Below are 16,933 nucleotides of genomic sequence, written 5' to 3'. Positions count from 1 at the left end.
TGTTTTTAAATACATGGAAATATTTAGATATCTTAAACATATTTTCTTTAAAATTTTAAAGTTATAACAGCATGAGAACAACTTGAGATAAATAGCTGTGCAGACAAGATATGCATTCCAGTTATAATTACTCTAAATCCTTTGTTATAAATGAGTTGCTTATGGGAGATTGGTCACTGATAAAAAAATGTTCTGCAAGTCTTTCCAGCTATTTTTATTGTATTTTTTACATGAATCTTTATTATAATTTGATTATTAAGTGGTTTAACTTCTTTGACAGAGGCGCCATAAGAAATGCTTGCCAGATGTTAATGATTTTAGGTCTTGAAGGACGATCAGTCTATGAAGAAGATTTTGAGGCTCCTTTTTTGGAAATGTCTGCAGAATTTTTTCAGGTAATCAGTGAAGATATAAATAAATACTCTTTTAAAGTTATTGAATATAGTTACTAATTTGAACTTTTTGACCTTTTTTTTTTTTTAACTGAGGCCCTCTGGGGATGAGGGTGCATAAAATACCCTTCAGCACACCTGCCCCACATTCTTGCATTTTAGTAAAGAAACTCATTGAAAACAAATGGAAGAGTTTGGACCTATACACATGATCTTTTAAATTATATGTTATAAGACATAGAAACGTAAAAATAACCTTAACAGTTTATTATATTTATATGTTACAGATTATTTACCATGACTGCATAGGCATTGCATCATCAGTGAAGTCTCACTATTGAGGCTTTTGGTAATATAAGTTACTAGTAAAATAAATATAGAAATATGTATGATCCCATAGTGCATATATGTTTTAAAAGCTGTTGAGTAGGAAATTATAGTCAATAAGTACAATTGATACAAATTTGCAGCAGTATATACAACCCCAAACCAACTAAATTGCTAAAAGTGAAGCTAAACTAGGACTAACTTGTAATGAAATGCTAATAACTGAGTACCATGACAGATGTCAGACAGTATTTATAAAGTAATGATAACCAGGCATCCTCCCTGAAAGTCTCAGCTGGCTGAGCCAATTACAGGAGGAGGTTTGCAGTGTTGCCAAAACAGAATTATTTGGACATTGAAAGTTTTTACTCCAGTAATATGCCTTTTAAAAAATGAATACAGAATTATAACAACTCCTAATAATTCAGTAGGTCATTCATAACAGCCATTGGATGTATATAAAAATGGAACTTGGTCAATTTTGGTTTAATTTACACGTAAAGAAGCAAAGAACGGACTTGCTGCTTTTTTCTTTTTTAAATTTCTTGCCCATCAGGAAGCCCTTCGTGGCTTGCACTGCTGAGCCTAGACCATGCTTTACGAACTATGAGTTTTATAATCTATGAAACAGTCTTTATTTCTAATAATACAGCAGCTCATTCTAAATATTTTGACCTTTGCATTTGTTTTGATTTCCTTCATTATGGTATATAAATACCAATAGAAGATTAATTGTCAAGATTCCAAAGTGTGCTGCAGTGACATATGTAGATGTGTGTATAACATGTTAAAACATACTGTTTTTAATAGTGAGTGGAGAGATGGGCTCACCAAGATTTTTGTTTGGTATGTTAATGTCTGTTCTTAGAAACTCGATTATTTTCAAGGATTAAAACTACTTTTGTTAAGAAAGTGGAAAGTGTTATTAAATGTTGTACGTAGTTTATATCAACATGTCTTGTATTATGTAATTCTTAGATATATTGGTTAATCCGACCATCAAACAGGTTAAAATCATTTGGGTTAGCATTTATAGTTAAGTGGAGCTTCTGTAAGGCTGGTGTTAGCAGACAAGATTAATAGTTATTGAGAAGCTCTATTCCTCAAACTGCAGTATGTGTATTCCTTTGAGACTGGGAGTGGGGTGACAGGAGGACTTTGGTGACTAGCAGTATGTCACCAAAATGTATGATAAATGTGATGAATTTTTCTAGGCATAATTTTACATTAAAACAAAGAAGAATTTCCCACTCTCCCTTGGGGTCAGATTCTTCATCCTTATTTTTGACCCTCACTAGCATGGGCTTATTACTTTTTCTGCTATTTGGAGTACATTGGTGAAGTTTGAAAGACACTGCTTAAGGATAATGTACTAATTTAGTCTTAGGTAAGTAATACTTTAAAGGATATAATTCAGACCGTATGAATGTGTAATAAGAAACTATATAAAATATTTTTAGTGCTTATGATATTTCATTTGGTTTATGATAAACACTATAGAAACCCAGTTAAAAGCAGAAACACACTTTGCTTCTATGTTTAGAAAAAAAAATCATGCTTCTTATTTGCAGATGGAAAGCCAGAAATTTTTAGCAGAAAACAGTGCTTCAGTATATATAAAGAAAGTAGAAGCTAGAATTAATGAAGAAATAGAACGGGTGATGCACTGCCTTGACAAATCAACTGAAGAGCCAATTGTAAAGGTGGTTGAGAGGGAACTCATTTCCAAGCACATGAAAACTATAGTAGAAATGGAGAATTCTGGGCTAGTCCATATGTTGAAAAATGGAAAAACAGAAGGTAAGTGTTAGCAATTGAAAAATAATTAACTCCTTATAAATTCTACCATGTTCCCAGTAATTTTTTTATTTTCCTAAAATTAAAATAAGATTATGAATGTCAGTTTTCAAGAAGTTGTGGTGTGTGTGGTTAGTTTTATCACTCTTGTTACCTTGATAGGATTTAATGGTAAAGCTTATTAATGACTGTTTTAATATGTCTAGTGAATTGAGTGGCTTTTTTCCCCTGTGTTTCATCTTAAGTCTCCCCACTTTGTGCTTTTCTTAACCCACAAGATAAGTCTAATATTGGTGAAGCCAGTGAGCTCCTCATCTATATTCCAGTACTTTGTTTTTATGTACCAGAGGGTTTGGACTCTCTCCATGCCATACTTGCTGTAGTTTTTGTGATTCTTTTAAGATCTGAAGTTCAATCTTAAAATTTTTGTAGGTTTTCTTTGGGAGTTAGTTGTGATAAGGGTGCTGAAAATGTTTGTCTTCCGTGTCGACGTATTTAGATAAATTAATAGGCTGGTTTTGGGAACTCAGAAGTTATAGACTGAAAAGAAAGGAGAATTGCATAAAAGTAAGAGTAACGTTTTTGAGATAACTCTAGCGTTTACTCTTTTTGGCTATTTACCTTTATTTTCCTGAAAATGATGTTTTGTGACGAGTACCCTAGAAGAAATAAGTAAAAGAATAAGTCGTGTTGTCTTCATTCTTATTTTCTGAAGTTTTGCTTTAAAACTATGACTGCATAAATTGCTGATATTGTATTAAAAAATAAATAAACATGGTACTCTTGCTATTCTCCTGCTCCTTAGATGATGTCTTAGCAATATTTTAACCAGTCAACTACTTATAAAAGAAATACATATTGCCTGTTGGAGTCATGACCTAACTAGAGAATGAAAAAAAATTTTAAGTGAATAATTTAAAAGAGAGGAAGGAGGATGTAAGAGAAGGGAAAAGAAAGATGGTGGGAAGAGACGTTGTCCATGCTTCCTTTAGTGGAATCCTTGCTTTGTGTTTTGAAATGTTTATTTCTATATGTGTGATAAGTTTCTGAAAAGTTGTATGTAAGTTTGTTTTTATTAAACCAGAGAAAGTTACTTTTAAAATACCCTCCCGGTAAGCCTTTTTTGTAAAAGCAAAAAACAAAACAAAAACCATTTTTAAGTATGTTTGTCAGGTTTTCTAAAATAAGCTACCCCTGGATGTCTAAGGTGTAAGTCAGGGGTTGGCAAACGTTTTTTAGTAAAGGGCCAGGTAACAAATACTTTAGGTGTGTGTGGACCATACAGTGAACTGTTCATCTCTGCTATAATAGAACGTAGGCATAGACAGTTAGACAAATGAATAAGCTTCGCTACGTTCCTGTAAAACTTTATTTGATTTTATCTGGAGATTAGGGACTTTATTTGATTAATCTGGAGATTAGGGGCTAGGAAATGTTTGATGGAGAGGTTGGGCATGCCTCAAGTGTAGTATCCTTTAACCTGCATGGAGACTTGTGCTAAAGGCATTAAGTATGCCTAACTCAGGGCAGGTGCTTAATAAGTACATAAATGAGAATATCAGCATAGCTACTTACCATGGTTCTCTATTTAGTACTCAGTGTTTTCAGCAAGTAAGCAGCCGTTTGTGATTCTCAATTAAATTTTGAAATCCTGGCTTCAGTTTTCCTGACTTTCCACTAGAAACCTAATTGTGAAATGTCTTAATTGTGCTAGGCCCTGCTCTTGAGCAGTATGATGAGAATATGTCAGAGTCACAACTTCACCATTATAAAGCCAAATGTCTCATAAATCAGAAAGTGAAAAACAGTTTTCCCACCATGAATGGAGGATGAATTGGATTGATTATTAGATGCAGATAGCACTATGAAATTAAGTTCAAATGGTATCTCATTTTATTGTTTATTAAGTATGTACAGAAATAATATTTAATTTTTGAATGCCAAATATTTGTCATTTTCTCTTTCGCATTCATCACTACACCATACATTTATAAACAGTGAGTTAAATATAGTGAAACTAGTAATTTACATACAGTTAAATATACAACATATAATTACACAAAATTGTGATAATGTAGAAACAAAACAGACAAGTTGGGTACCATTTTGTTAGAGGCATATTAAGTATATGACAAATTTACTGTAGTATATGTCCATAAGTTGTGGTTGCATTTGTAATACCTGTTTTTAACATGGGAAATTTGGTTTTAATTTATGCTGAACATGAGAAACTATAAGATTTGCTGCGGAAAGATTACTTTGGACATATATTACTGATGAAAACTTATTTTTTAACACAATTTGCTTTTGAAAGTCACTGAAACATATTAGAAGCCCCTTTTGTGAAACTTTCTTCTAAGTATTTTTTTAAATACATACTTTAGTTTTAAGATGTAAATTGCTTTTATATAAATATAGACCCAAGTAGGAAAATTATATAGCCTGTCTGCCACATCTGGCCCACCACCAGTTTGGTTGGAAAAAAATCAAAAGAAGAAGAATATTTCATTACACATGAAAATTATATAAATTTTAGATTTCAGTGTTCATAAATAAAATTTTATTGGAACACAGTCATGCCCATTTATTTATGTATTATCTATGGCTTTTTTTCTTGCTATAATGGCAAAATTGAGTAGTTGCAACAGAGACCATATGGCCCACAGTCTAAAGTATTTACTATTTGGTGCTTTACTGAAAAAAATTTCCCGGCCCCTGGTGTAGAAACTGCTGTTATAGCTACATTTTCAAAAGTTCTTGATTATAAAACTTTTTATATCATTGTAAAGTTCTGACAGTATAGTCTCCCACTAAGTTCTTATTTCAGAGAAACACTAGACATACGGAAAAGCAATTTTAACTCCACATTTTAATCTTGTAAAAAATGATATAGAAAATGGATAGAGTCTAGAGTTTTCATTCTAAATAAAAACAATGTAGTGAGATAAACCAATTTTTAAAGTACATATATTAGCATTGGATATCACCTGGGAAATACTAGGGATTGCTCTGAGGAAAATATTAAGAATAGGAATTTCTGCTACTAATTTTATATAAGCCTTACCATGATGTGTAAAGAAATAAATCCTAGTATATTTTATTTGTTGTCATTTGAACTTTAGAGATAGACATGCATAAAAATAACTGTTAAGACTTTGAATCATTTTTAAATTCCTTATTACGTTGACTACCAATTATAATAATTAAAGTTACTCTTTTTTTAAAAAGATTGGCACCTGAGCCAACAACTGTTGCCAATCTTCTTTTTTTTTTTCTGCTTTTTTCCCCCCTCCCCAAATCCCCCCAGCACATAGTTGTGTAATTTTAGTTGTGGGTCCTCCTAGTTGTGGCATGTGGGACGCCGCCTCAGCATGGCCTGATGAGTGGCGCCATGTCTGCACCCAGGATCCGAACTGGCGAAACCCTGGGCCGCCGGAGCAGAGCGCGTGATCTTAACCACTTGGCCACGGGGCCGGCTCCCTGAAGTTACTCTTTTGATAGACATTTTGTAGTATTACTAGGTTCTCACTTAGAGTTATGTAGGATAAATTATGTAGGAACTCAAAACTGCAGTTTTTATTTTTTGTGGCTTTGTTATGCTATTTGGACATCTTCTCTTCTGTGTAAACTAACATTTGCTAAGATGTTTTATTGATGCTTTCAAAGCATGCTTTCAAACACATCTGAAAGCTGTGTTTCATAAATTGCAACAACAGCTTTAACCTAGCCTATTAATTTGTTCTTTTTTTCTATTTTGCTGGGGGTTTTTTAAGTAGTTTTTCATGCGGTCAGCAAATTGTGGTAATGGAGAAATAAGCTGTTTTAAGCATCACAAATTAGCATGAACAAAGATTCATAGTTTTTCCTTAATCTTTAATGTGGCTGATTTGTGTGTTCTTTCTGATTGCAGACCTTGCTTGCATGTACAAGTTGTTTAGTCGTGTGCCAAATGGTTTGAAAACAATGTGTGAGTGTATGAGTTCCTACTTGAGGGAGCAAGGTAAAGCCCTTGTTTCTGAGGAAGGAGAAGGAAAGAATCCTGTTGACTATATCCAGGTAAGTAAATACAGAAGATTCTCTTTAAGTTTATGATAATTTTGACAAGTGCTAAGAAGCTCACTTTTACTAAGCTGTGTATTACATATTTTTGACTTAATTGTCCCAATGGTAAATTAATATGTGTATTTACCTGAACTATTTTAGAATTTTGCAAAGTATGTATATCACAGAGCCACACTCAATTGCTTCTTTTTCATTTATTAACTTGTCTAGTGAAGACCTTGTTTAAATAGTTTCAAGAATGAAAGTTATTCTTTGTACTTTTTTGTATGGCGTAGTGTTCATATACTGTGGTGTGTTAGAAAAAATAACTTTTTCTAGTTTAGTGTTTTAGTTAAATACTTTTTGTTTCAAAATGTTTTGCTTTCAAGCAATACTACAAATAAATTATGCTCTTAAGTTTTTCATGTTTTAATATAAATAATCAGCTTTTTGGTATGTTTTTAAAGCTAATTTTCTCAGGCTCAAGACAGAGGAGGGTGGGAAGAAACAGTGAGGTTCTTTGGCTCATCTTCAATAGAGTAATACATAAATGGAAGATAGAATACTTCTGTCATCACTGACATTTTTAATACAGGCTTAGATAGAGGCATGTAAATAATAAAAAAGAATCTGTAAGTTTAACACTGAATGTGCACATTTATTACCAGCAAAGTTAAGGTAAATATACATGGTCGTAAGTATTGTTTATAGAAAAATTATTATAATGTATCCTCAATGTCTTTGTTTTTCTTTGGAAGGGCTTATTGGATCTGAAGAGTAGGTTTGATCGCTTCCTCCAGGAATCATTCAATAATGACCGGCTCTTTAAACAAACTATTGCGGGTGACTTTGAGTATTTTCTCAACCTCAACTCCAGGTCCCCTGAATACCTCTCATTATTTATTGATGATAAGCTGAAAAAGGGAGTCAAAGGGGTAAGTATTAATGCATTTAAAACTACGTTAAATTTTATTTGTAGTTATAAAATTGTATATAAAAGTAGGAAAATATAAAATTAGGGGATTTTGTAGGTATAAAACAAAGCATAGCCCTTTGCCGTGCTTTAATGTGTGCTGTGATCTTTGAAAAGGATTGTTTAAGGTATTTGAAATGTTCAAAAGTACTTTGACATTTCACTTAATGTGTAGTTGGCATCAAAAACAACCAACCACGCAGTCCTTAGATTGTGAGGGTTAGCTATGCTAGAGAGATAATAAGGAACTAGAAAACAACTATCCATAGCACAGAATGTTACTTGCTCTCTTCTAGTTCTGGGGGTTATATATCAAACAGTACTCAGGATGCCAAGAATTTGAAGGCTGTCAGAAAATAGTTTGAAAGCGTATGTTGAAGCTCACTTTCAACCTTTTATTGCATATGGGATCCTAGAAGTTCACCACAGCATGGAAAATCAAGCTAGGCATATTGTGATCACACACAAATTGTTCTTTTTTACTTCATCTTGGAATTTGTGAGACAAAAGGGAAAAGCAACAAATGGCCACAGGTTTCACGGGTAGCTCTAACAAAGAAACAAGGGGAAGATCACGAAGGGCGCAGAAAAGGCGCATCCGTTCAGTCTTCTATGCTTTAATATAAGTTAAATACAACCTGCCACAATATCATCCTGCCCTTATTTAAAAGATAAGGGCAAGGGGCCTTCTTACTATTTGAGTTATAACAAGTTATCACCTTTCTGTTTGCACAATTTAGATTTTGAATGAGCTTATGTGAAAATATCTGTATTTCAGCTCTATAAATTTCTGCCTAAATATTATGCAGAGGCATCGTAAAATATCCTTTTTTGTGATTATAATCTCGTTTTAGTGGCTGGACCTTGAGGGTATTATGCTAAGCAAAATAAGACAGATAAGAAAGGTAAATACCGTATGATTTCACTCATGTGGAAGATAAAGAAAACAAATACACACACATAAATACAGAGAACAGATTGGTGGTTACCAGAGAGGAAAGGGGTTGATGGAAGGTAAAGGGGCATATTTGTATGGTGACAGATGGCAACTAGACTTTTGGTGATGAGTACAATGTAGTCTATTGAGAAGTTAAAATGTAATGATATTCATGTGAAATTTATATGATGTTATAAACCAGTGTGACGTCAATTAAAAAAATATGTAAAGCACTTAGCACAGCGCTCAGTAAATGGTAGCTTTCAAAAACCAGAAGAAATAAAACTTCATTTCATCTGCTCTCAGCCATCCATTAATGCAGCCGTCTATCACTTTGTGCCTCGGTTTCAGTGGAGCCCCCTAGGGAGCGAAAGTCCACTCCAGCCCCTGCTTGGTGCTGCACTCGATAAGGATGTACAAGTTAGGCTGCTCTATGAAGTAGGAAGGACTTCCTCAAACTGGGTCCCTCCTTCTGACGCATCTCAACCAGATAGTTATGTTTGTTGTCAGACAGTATCGTTTTTCACTGTAGATGAACTGTGGTGCTGTTTTTCCAGAACTAAAATTTTACAATTGTTAAATTGCCTTTTAATTGATTTTGCAGCTAACAGAACAAGAAGTAGAAACAATATTGGATAAAGCAATGGTCCTTTTTAGATTTATGCAGGAAAAAGATGTATTTGAACGTTATTATAAACAACACTTGGCACGGAGACTTCTCACGAATAAAAGTGTTTCTGATGACTCCGAAAAAAATATGATATCCAAGTTAAAGGTAACGTATATAAGATGGAGTGGAGTGCACCTAACTAATGTTTATCACGTGATTGAACACCAACAGCATGTACTGGGAAAATTTAACTGATGTGAAATATCTAGTTCCATAAATGAATAAAGTTAGAATTTTTTTGAGTAGGCTGTGCTTACATCTTTTCAAGTTCTGGAATATACAGTTTGCTGACATTTCTCTGAGTGTGACAGGATACAATCATGGAGACTGCGGGAGGCTTAGTACAAGGGAGACAATAAGAGAATAGTGCTGTGTCGTTCTGTTTCAGAGTGTGGACCGTAGACTGCCTGTACCCAGATCAGCGGAGGGCTTCTTACAAACACAGAGTTCTGGTGCCTGCCTTGGGTGAAGTGTATTGGAATCTCTGAAAGAGTCTGGGACTTTGTGTTTTAAAATGAAGTCCTTGGCTTATTCTTAGACACTACAGTTTGGTACCCACAGGCATGGAGCAGCTATTGCAAGGATTTAGAAAGGATGGCAGTAACATAGAAGAGTTTATTTCTTTGGATGTTTTCTCATAGAGAAATTCATCATTCATTTGTGTATATTTGTATTTTTCTTCCACAGACTGAATGTGGATGTCAGTTCACATCAAAACTGGAAGGAATGTTTAGGGATATGAGCATCTCAAACACAACTATGGATGAATTCAGGCAGCATCTTCAGGCTACTGGGGTAAGATTCTCCATTAATTTCTACTTTCAAATATGTATTCACATGAAGTCTTTTGTAGTGAACATTTTCATCGATGTATCAGATAACTGGTTTCCTTAAGTGTCCTTAGTGACAACATACATGTTATCTGTGAGAGCTTTAAAAACTATTTTCCCCCATATAACCTTTAAACTATTAGTGTTAAAATATTGTTTTCTTACTCTTCTAAAACTTGGTTTATCCTCCCTGCTTGAAGGAATGTGCTGAAAATTTAGTAAATGGAATGTTCTGCTGTTAGAACCATTATAGATTGTGGAAAGAATACTGGGCTTAGGCAGGCTTATGGAGTTTTAGTACCCTTTCACTTTACCCCAGGATTGTGCTATCTTGCAATCATTACCTGAGCTTCCTATACCCCTGTAATCTCATTCCCATCTGTAAGATCATGAAGGGGTCTGACATCCTCGGGGTTGGTGAGGAGTGAACTGAGTATAGAACACTGACACTAGTGTATTATAAATATGGTTTTGTATTGTGACTCCGAGAAGGCAGTGAGCTGCAACTTGCACAGCTTCAGAGTTCTGTGAAGTTCAGAATTTTGTTCTCCCCCTCCCTCCCCCTTTTTTTTTTTAACTATTTTTCAACTTTATCTCAATTGTAAGTTTAGAGAAGTTCGATTTTTTTCTTTAAAAGTTTTCTCTCTGAAGTGACCATATACCACATTTTAACTAAGACATGTTACAACCATTAAAAAATTTTAGGATCTTTCCTTCGATATTTAAATATGGGATCATCACTTCTACTTGTCCCACAGTATCATCACAAACAAATATGTGAAAATACTTAATTCTTTAGAAATAGACATTTATATATATTAAGGCATTCTGACTCGGACTTCTGGTCCCTCTCTGTTGTAATTAGTTGTGTGATTTGTCTCATAATGTTTACAGTGGAGAAGGACAGAGAACAGGAAAGATATGTCTGTCTGTAATCAGTAGAAATTTGAGTGGGCAGAAACTGAATAATGCGATTATCCTAGAAAGCTTTTTTCTTTTTTAGATTGTTTAGGGATTTGCACTTCATTCTGTCTGATACGTTAATATGATTATATTTTCATGTGAGATAATGTTTTTTCTTCCACTCATCTTACACATATTGAAAGCTATAGGGAAATTACCTGGCTTGAATAAATCCTGCGTTGAAACCATTTGTAAGAGAATGTTCCTGGAGGGGTTCAGCACCCTTACTATTTTCTTAAGTGTCTCATTACCTTGTCTGTGATAGTTGAAGGCCTTTTGATAAGAAAATTCCAATCTTTAGTCTTGACCACTATGTTGCAATTTTTCATTTAGAAAGGGGGGAGGGTAATTGTGCAATATGATGATTTCATCAGATTCTGTTTGCCTTTGTTATTTTCTGTTGTTAGAAAGTTTGTGAATTTTCCAGTCTTTCATCCTGATTATTCAGATATATGCTGCACTCTGTGGTAGAATATTTGTTTAATAATTTGTTAACTATAATAAGTAGAGTACTTATCAAGATGCTCAGTTATGTATCTGCTAATCCAATTGCAGCTTCTACTTTAAGGCTGTTATTTGCATGCAGTTATTGGCTTTTTTATAGTTATTTGTGCCAAAGACCTTGAGCTTCAAGTCTCCTAAGCGTTAATCTACGTTAGAAAGATTTGATGAAAATTGACGGAGTAATCAAAACAAATCTTGAGCTTTCTGAATCTTTGAGCCCTTTAAAATACCACCGGTTTTCAGGCAGATGAATCTCTGCAACTTTCTTGAAGATTCTTAGCCTGTTGAAATATACCAAGAGAGTGGCACTTCCATTTACTTTCAGAAGTCATATAACAAGTACTTTCTTAAAATTGTAATAATCCTTATGGTATATTTTATTTAGATAAATCTTATTTATTATCCTGAAGGAAACGTAAGTATTTGTCCATTTTTTCCTGTGTTTTTTGTTTTTAAAATGGGACAGGGGCAGGAAAACCTTCTTGCTATCGTATTTCTGTTTGTATATACCAACAAATCGTATCACATCCTGACAGACTTTTCTGATACCTCTGTCTCTGAGTACTTGCCACCGTCATGTGCTGTCTTTGAATATACAGTCATGCATTGCATAGCCACAGGCGTATGTTCTGAGAAATGCATCATTAGGTGATTTCCTTGTGTGAACATCATAGAGTGTACTTAACACAAACCTAGATGGTATAGCCTACTACACACCTAGGCTGTATGGTACGCTAATCTTATGTGACTGCTGTTGTATGTGCAGTTCATTGTTGACTGAAATGTTATGTGGTACTTGACTGTAAGCTGAATGGCTCAAAATATAACTAAGATAGCTAGGAAGCAAAGACACAAACCACTAGAGTAATAGCTCTTTGAGGTCCTTGTTTTTCCTCCCATTTAACAAATAATTCGTTCACTGCTTTCTGTGCCAAGCATGGTTCTAGGCACTGAGTGCACAGCAAAGAATGGAATAGACCAGAATCCCTGCCTTGATGGAGCTTCTATTCCAATCTGAGAGACAGATGATGAACAAGCTAAGTAAACACGTAGCACCTTAGCTGGTGATAGGAGATACAGAGGAGATTTGTAGCAGGAAGAGTGGTCAGGTAAGACCTTCTTTAAGAAAATGACATTTTGAGGAAAGACTCGAAGATTTAGGGATCAAGATCTTTGTATGGGAGAAGAGGTCACAGACTTTACTGTCTTGGGTGGGTTGAACCAAGTTGTGCCCCTGATGCACTTGCCAACGTACAGAAAGTTCTTTGCCCTCCTCCGTTCATTATCCAAGAGTCTCTGCTTTGATCATGTCTCCTGTGCCGTCATCAAAGATTTCTGCTTTCGGGGCTGGCCTGGTGGTGCAGCGGTTAAGTGTGCATGTTCTGCTGCTCGGCAGGCTGGGGTTCGCCGGTTCGGATCCCGGGTGCAGACATGGCACCGCTTGGCAAAGGCCATGCTGTGGTAGGCGTCCCACATATAAAAAGTAGAGGAAGATGGGCATGGATGTTAGCTCAGGGCCATTCTTCCTCAGCAGAAAGAGGAGGATTGGCACTAGTTAGCTCAGGGCTAATCTTCCTCAAAAAAAAAAAAAGGATTTCTCGTTTCAATTTCTTTAAAACGAAGTAATCATTCAGTAGATATTTGTGAAGTAATTTGAGTGTGGGATACTTCTTGATATTTATAAACTCATCCTTCCCTTTTAAAAATCTGTATCACTAAATCATCAGGGTTAGATAAAAATGGAATAATGGTTCAGAGCAAGCTGAATATCAGTAATAAAGATAATACTTCAGAGTCCAGAGTGCCAGCCATTACGCCATGGAACCTCTCTTAATAAAGATAATATTTCACCCTTAAGACTTCCTGTTGATGTGCTTGATTGTTATTTTCTTAAAATTTCAATTCATTTAAAAAAAGTAAAATCTCTAATGGTGATTTTAATGGTATATTTTGTAGAGGTAGCCATCCACCATACAGACCCTTAGAGAGCACCTCCCTTATGTAATGCATCTGCAGCGTCCTGTGCCAAGGTTGTTAGAATGTGAACTGCATGTGAAAACATCAAAGTTTTGGTCAGTGTCGTTGAAACGTAAATAGGATATGAGAAATATGTTGTTTGTACATTAAGGTGGTAAAAATATTTAAAAGCTGAGATGAAAGATGCTGTCCTAGAATTTTCTCTAAAGTGATACTGGTGTGACCCCTCGATATTTTGTCTAAAAAAACTTAAGGACCACAACATTGCACTTCTCGATGACACTAGTAAGACTTTGTTCAAAAGCTGAGCACTGTCCTTTGGTCAGTATTTTAAAGTCATCTTAAGCAATAATTATAAGTGTTTGCCAGGATAATTGAAATTTGGAAAACACTGGATGGATCTAATCGTTAAGAAGATATCTTTTGTTTGCTAGATGTTTGACATGGACCTAACTACTTTGCGAACTCTACCACAGTGTCTATACAGAACAGATAACAAATCCTCGTTAATTTGAGGGGACCACTTCTTTCTTTTTGACACAGGTATCTTTAGGTGGTGTCGATCTCACCGTCCGGGTGCTCACGACAGGATATTGGCCCACTCAGTCAGCCACACCAAAGTGCAACATCCCACCAGCACCGAGACATGCGTTTGAGATATTCAGAAGGTAAGTGTAGATCACACTTTGTATTTCTAAGTACACGTAATTATCCAAATTTGAAATAAATTTGAACATTAATAGTGTCCCTGATTAAGGATCAGTACACTCTTTTTTTTTACCTCATGTTCAAAAGCAGAATTCATCCTTTATGCTTTCAATGAGTAGCATAAACTCTGTTCAGAGGAATGTTTTCTTAACTGTCCTTTTTTCAGCACTGGTGCATGGTTAGGAGTATGTTTTGTGTTGTTGGTGTCTTCCACTGCTTAGGGCAAGTTGATTTTTGGGTTTCTGTAGAGAAAGGTAGTCTTATGAACAGCAGTGACTGAGCAGCAGGCCAGGGGCAAAATGTACTGATAGAAATTGTTTCACTTACTACCTTTATCATTTAATAACTTCTAGCTAAGTTACTTAGGTCTGTCTTTTTCTTACTGTCTCCCTGTCTCTTCAATTCACCTCCTTTATTTTGTTTCCTATTCTGTAAAAAATTGGCACTGAACTTGATTTCTAAGGTTTCCTTTAGCTTTTAAAGTCTCCATTACATATGTGTTTGTTAAAGTTGTTATCCTGTAGTTTATAATTTCAAATATGTAAATTGTATGGTTCTCTAAAACCTGGTTTGATTTGCTACAGGTTTTACTTAGCCAAACACAGTGGTCGCCAGCTCACACTCCAGCATCACATGGGTTCTGCAGATCTCAATGCCACCTTTTATGGGCCAGTTAAAAAGGTAAATATTGATAGTTTGAGCATATTTATATTAAGTAACTTAAAATTAGTGTATAGAACTGATTTGTGATTTTTGTTGACCTGGGTAAATCATATATTTCTCTTATTTCCCTATGTGTTTCAAATATTAAAAAGTGGGAAACTTTGGCTTTGATTTGTTTTTTTTTTCTGTTCCCTCAGTTGCTAACTTCATTTGACAATGCTAAGACTATACCAGTAGACTTTCTTAAGGAATAAATAATAAGACAATTACACATTTTATTTTTAAGATTAGACTTGAGACAGTATTACATAAAATAATAAAATGTAAGTTGATTTGAGGGCATTCAAAGCCATGAGTCCCTTTTCAAAATTCTCAGTCTCCTATAATCCTTATTTCCAATAAACCAAAACCAGGAAAGTTAACACTTGAGTTTTATGAGATGTACCAAGTGTTACTAAAGTGATTATTTAAGAAATTAGCAATACACTAGTGAATTGCCTTCATTTAAAAAAAGTAATTGCTTTTTTATATCTAAAATCGTGAGGTTTAGAGTAATAGTTTACTTTCATTGCTTGGTCTAAATCAGAGTCATTTGCCTTAAAATAGAAAAATAATAGAAAGCTTCCAGAAAAACATTAAAGAAAAATGCCTAAGTTGTCATCTAGGCAGCAAATAACAGTCTTATTCTATATTTTAATTAGAATCTTACTAGTTTCATATGGGAAGTCACTGTAACACCGAAGTGTTTTTTTAATACTATTGAAAATGCCTACACTTTAATTTTTATATTTAATTGAAATGGGAAATATTCCTTACAGTTTGTTTAGTTGAATAATGTTCGACGCTATTATATATTTAAGTGTAAGTGGGAAGTTCAGGGATACTAAAGAACTCAGCTTTTAATTACTGTTTGTTTTTGTTTTAAAGGAGAGGTTTTTTACTAAAAAATCATGTTATTTTTTGAAGTTTTATTAAACAGTTCGCAAGGTTTTAAAAACATAGTTCATATGTTAATTATTGAGGACTTAAATTTCTGCTTTGTACTTCATAAATTGCAGCGCAGAAACAGGCTCTAAGGATGGCAGAGGGTTTTCCCCCATCCTGTGGAATTCTTTGAGCTCTTACTGTGAGCAGACCACCCACAAAGAAACTAACTCTACCACTTTTGGTAGTGGTATAATGGCAATGATGTCTTATAAGTCCATTATTATCCCATTGTGTACTGTTAAAATAATTTTGGCTGTAAATATAAAGAATTATTGATTCATTACTTGCCCAGATACGTTAAAAATTATTTACAATGGAAAAAAAAGTCCTCAATAAAGACTTTGTGTATGTGCCTATGTGTGTACACACACATACACACAACACTTTTTTAAAATGACGTTTCCTTTTTATATAGGAATAAGTTATGTGGTTTTGTTAAGGGGGGGGTTGGACATCACAGGGCTTATTTCTTAAACATACTGTTAAAGTTACCAGTAATTATATCTTGTTTATATTTTTTAAAAAATGAAACAGGAAGATGGATCTGAAGTTGGTGTTGGAGGGGCACAAGTAACTGGCTCTAATACACGGAAGCACATATTGCAAGTCTCCACTTTCCAGATGACCATATTAATGCTCTTTAATAATAGAGAAAAATACACGTTTGAGGTATGGTTTCGTTATATAAATTTTAGCCAATTGTGTTATTTCTGCTTCTCACCTGTTACTTGACTATTTCTTATTTGAGTAACCTTTAGAGTTATTATTTGCTGAATGGTTATCTATTATATGGCTCTACTGTGTTTTCTTTATCCATTCAGCTGTGGACGGGCCTTTGGGTTGTTATCAGGTTTGGGCTGTTAGGAATAGACCTATAGTGTAACTTTTTAAGAAACCGTCAAACTGTGTCCTAAAGTGATTGTACCATTTTACATTTCTGCCCGCAGTATAGGAGATTTCCTCTTGCTCCACATCCTCTCCAAAATTTTGTACTGTTAGTCTTTTTAATTTTAGCCATTTTAGCTGGTGGGCAATTGTAGCTCATTGTGGATTTAACTTGTCTTTCTTGCTGACTAATGATGCTGAGCATCTTTTGTGTGTTCATATGCCACTTAGATGTCTTGTCTGTTGAGGGGTCTGTTCATAGCTTTATTGAGTTGTTTAA

General features: G+C 34.6%; 1 protein-coding gene across 3 annotated transcripts in view; it reads left to right on the top strand.

Moving 5' to 3' along the window:
- CUL3 (cullin 3) overlaps positions 1-16,933 on the top strand; it is a 91,479-nt gene that overhangs the window by 58,428 nt on the left and 16,118 nt on the right. For all 3 annotated transcript variants that reach the window (XM_070619956.1, XM_070619957.1, XM_070619958.1), the window contains 9 exons: positions 281-395; positions 2,291-2,519; positions 6,427-6,572; positions 7,316-7,492; positions 9,071-9,241; positions 9,824-9,931; positions 13,954-14,078; positions 14,703-14,799; positions 16,303-16,437. In XM_070619956.1, the coding sequence (XP_070476057.1) occupies positions 281-395; positions 2,291-2,519; positions 6,427-6,572; positions 7,316-7,492; positions 9,071-9,241; positions 9,824-9,931; positions 13,954-14,078; positions 14,703-14,799; positions 16,303-16,437 (1,303 nt within the window). The remainder of the gene's footprint in view (positions 1-280; positions 396-2,290; positions 2,520-6,426; positions 6,573-7,315; positions 7,493-9,070; positions 9,242-9,823; positions 9,932-13,953; positions 14,079-14,702; positions 14,800-16,302; positions 16,438-16,933) is intronic.

The sequence above is a fragment of the Equus przewalskii genome, chromosome 5 (assembly GCF_037783145.1).
Source record: "Equus przewalskii isolate Varuska chromosome 5, EquPr2, whole genome shotgun sequence".
In the NCBI taxonomy this organism is placed as follows: Eukaryota; Metazoa; Chordata; class Mammalia; order Perissodactyla; family Equidae; genus Equus; species Equus przewalskii.
Note: the sequence above shows the minus strand (reverse complement) of the source record. Positions and strands in the feature narration are given on the sequence as shown.